This window comes from Hyaena hyaena, unplaced genomic scaffold (assembly GCF_003009895.1).
Source record: "Hyaena hyaena isolate Hyena2069 unplaced genomic scaffold, ASM300989v1 scaffold_51, whole genome shotgun sequence".
Taxonomy (NCBI): domain Eukaryota; kingdom Metazoa; phylum Chordata; class Mammalia; order Carnivora; family Hyaenidae; genus Hyaena; species Hyaena hyaena.
The window spans coordinates 2,054,578-2,057,663 of NW_024080683.1; the positions used below are offsets into that span (position 1 = coordinate 2,054,578).

Here is a 3,086-nt window from a genome sequence, read left to right on the forward strand (position 1 = left end):
CCCCTTCCGACCTGAGCGGTCCTCCCCCCTCCCCGTCCCACCCCCGTGAGCGGTCCTCCCCCCTCCCCGCCCCCCCTGAGCGGTCCCGCACAGGGCAGCGCAGGGACCAGGGCAGGGGACTGGCCTCAGCGGGCAGCAAGGGGCCACACCGGTGTCCCCCCCGGTTGGAGAGAAGAGGACCTGAGAGCCTCGTGACGCTGCAGACGAGGTGCGCGTGCGTCGGCGCGGGACATCCGGGACCTGCTCGTCTGAGCCCAGGGCCGAACGTTGCGGGGGGAGGAGGGGGGGCTGCAAAGCCCTGGGTGGGGAACCACCCCTCGAACATCCTGACCAAGAGCAGAGCCCTGTGTTTCGGGGGCACACGGGAGCCCCGCCCGCCCCGCGGTCCCGGGCGCCGGTGCAGCCGCCTCCCTGACGGCAGGCCCGCGCCTGGGGGCCCCCGGAGCCGGCACACACGGCGCGGAAGGCCGGCTCCACGCTGCTCCGCGGGGGCGCCGCTGGCCAGAGCCTCGCTCCCACCTCCTGGCAACGTGCACGGCAGACTCCCCCATCTGCCGGCTCACCGACTCCACCGGTCGCTACAGCGGCGCACAGAGAGGGCCGTTTCACCGGGGGCCTGCGGGGGGCGCCCTTCGGCCTGGCTGAGCCCCGCAGCCGGACCCCGGGCGGGGGCTGGGAGCGAAGGCACGCCAAGCACGGGGACAGCCGCGCCCAGAGCAGGTGCCTGGGGGCGTCTCCCAGCCCGTGCACCCCCCCACCCCCGCCCCGACGCCGCCGGTCAGGGAGCAAGAACGCAAGGCCCCTCCCGGACCTGCAGAGCCAGCGCGCATGGCTGCGGGCAGCACCGCAGGCGGGGCGGGCTCCGCCCACGGCCATGGCCACGGCCACGGCCACGGGGCTGGGGCACCAGTGCTCACCACCACTTCCAGCGTCCGCCTGGGATCTCCTCTTCCTGCCGAATTTGTCTGCCGGCTGCAATTTGTTCTTGGGTATCTTAGGCCCTTGCTGCTTATTTCGGAACTGCTTTACACCCTTTTTCCCGGGTTTTGTGGCGCATTTCTCGAAGTTCTTAGGTGTGATTTTAGGTCCACCTTCCTTGACAGCTTTTCTTGGAAAAGTCTTTGACGAACCAGAATCTAGGGACAATAATGAATAATTTTTAGAGTTCAGTGACCCTGAGCCTAGATGTCTTTTATTCACTGGGCTGCGTCTGTTACACAAAATAGCACGTTCCTTAGAGAAACACACACTGTCTTCCTCTCAAATACGGAGAAGTTTTTAAAAAATCAAAACAAAATTTTTATTTTTTTAAAAATTTTTTTAATGTTTTATTTATTTCCGAGAGAGAGAGACAGACAGACAGCGTGAGCAGGGGAGGGGCAGAGAAAGAGAGGGAGACACAGAATCTGAAACAGGCTCTAGTCTCTGAACTAGTTGTCAGCACAGAGCCCGACGCGGGACTCGAACCCACGAACCGTGAGATCATGACCTGAGCCGAAGTCGGACACTTAACTGACTGAGCCACCCAGGCGCCCCCAAAACAGAACTTTAAAGCTTTCTCTGACTTGTAAAACCGGAATACACATTCACTACAGAAAATCGACAAAGCAGAGAAATGCGTAATACAAATAATACACAAATCCTACAGATAACTACAGTTCTGAGTCAAGTGTGTTTCTACTGTAAGAATATAATTTGATAGGGGCGCCTGGGTGGCTTGGTCGGTTGAGCGTCCGACTTTCGCTTAGGTCATGATCTCGCGGTTCGTGGGTTCGAGCCCCGCGTCGGGCTCTGTGCTGACTGCCAGCTCGGAGCCTGGAGCCTGTTTCAGTCTGTGACTCCCTCTCTCTCTGACGCTCCCCTGCTCACGCTGTCTCTCTCTCTCTCCTAGAAATAAATAAAACATTAAAAAAAATTAAAAAAAAAATATAATTTGATAATATAAAATATTATTGATGTGTCTTGTAATCTACTTTAGTGACTCCTTGTCATTCAAGTCTTCGTGCAGAATTTTCAGTGGTTCAATAACATAACAGAGATCTAAGAATAAAACAAACACTTAAAATTTTGAAAGTATATATGTTACAGGTGCCTGGGTAGTTCAGTCCTCAGTTGGTAAAGGGTCTGACTTTTGAATTTAGTTCACATTATGATCTCACATGGTAAGACACAACCCTGCGTTGGGCTCTGCACCAGGCATGGTGCAGAATCCCCTGCTTGGGATTCTTTCTCTTCCTCAAAATAAACTTCAAAAAAAGGAGAAAGTATATATTACATTACATATCAAATTAAAATTAAAGGGTTTTCTTTAAAACTTAAGGATATTATTATTTTATTAAATATGATATTGAATGAAAGATGTTAATTTTTCCAAATTTCTAATTTTGAAAACATTTCTTCCGGGGAGCCTGGGTGGCTCAGTTGGTTGGGCGTCTGACTTCGGCTCAGGTCAAGATCTCACAGTTCGTGGGTTTGAGCCCGCGTCGGGCTCTGTGCTGACAGCTCAGAGCCTGGTGCCTGCTTCAGATTCTGTGTCTCCCTCTCTCTCTGACCCTCCCCTGCTCACTCTGTCTCTCTCAGAAATAAATAAAACATTTAAAAAAATTAAAAAAAAAACCAACAACAACCCAACCCAACATTTCTTTCAAAGCGCACGATATGGGGACTTGATAAAAATCTTTCGCTAACTAAGCTTGCAAACCAAGCACCTCACAAAGGAGATGAATCAGGCATTTACAGAGCCCCTGACTTTTCCGTTCTGCAATACTGACACCTGATGGCGTAATACAGACTTCACAGCCAGAAATTCGGAAGACAGTTGACCAGCGGTAGGCATTACTCAGGCACAATTTCTGGAACGTAACATGAAATGCTGCGGTAAATTAATGACGACAGTGAGGCAGCAGCATCCACAGCTAAGATCAGGGGGTTTCCGTGAGTAGAGCACCACCACATTTCGCTGGCAGTTTCTTAAATGTCTTAGTTCCAAGGGGAACACGCAAAGTCAGACACAAGAATTCGTCCTTCTCCCTAATCCCAACCCAGGAATACAGATGGCATCTGCTCAAGGCCCCTCCACCCCAGCA

The 3,086-nt window shown here is 52.8% G+C and overlaps 1 protein-coding gene across 2 annotated transcripts in view; it reads right to left on the minus strand.

Annotated features, from left to right (window-relative positions):
* Positions 1 to 3,086, minus strand: part of PUM3 (pumilio RNA binding family member 3) — a 50,625-nt gene that overhangs the window by 40,748 nt on the left and 6,791 nt on the right. For both annotated transcript variants that reach the window (XM_039230853.1, XM_039230852.1), the window contains one exon: positions 918 to 1,136. In XM_039230853.1, coding sequence (XP_039086784.1) covers positions 918 to 1,136 — 219 coding nt within the window. The remainder of the gene's footprint in view (positions 1 to 917; positions 1,137 to 3,086) is intronic.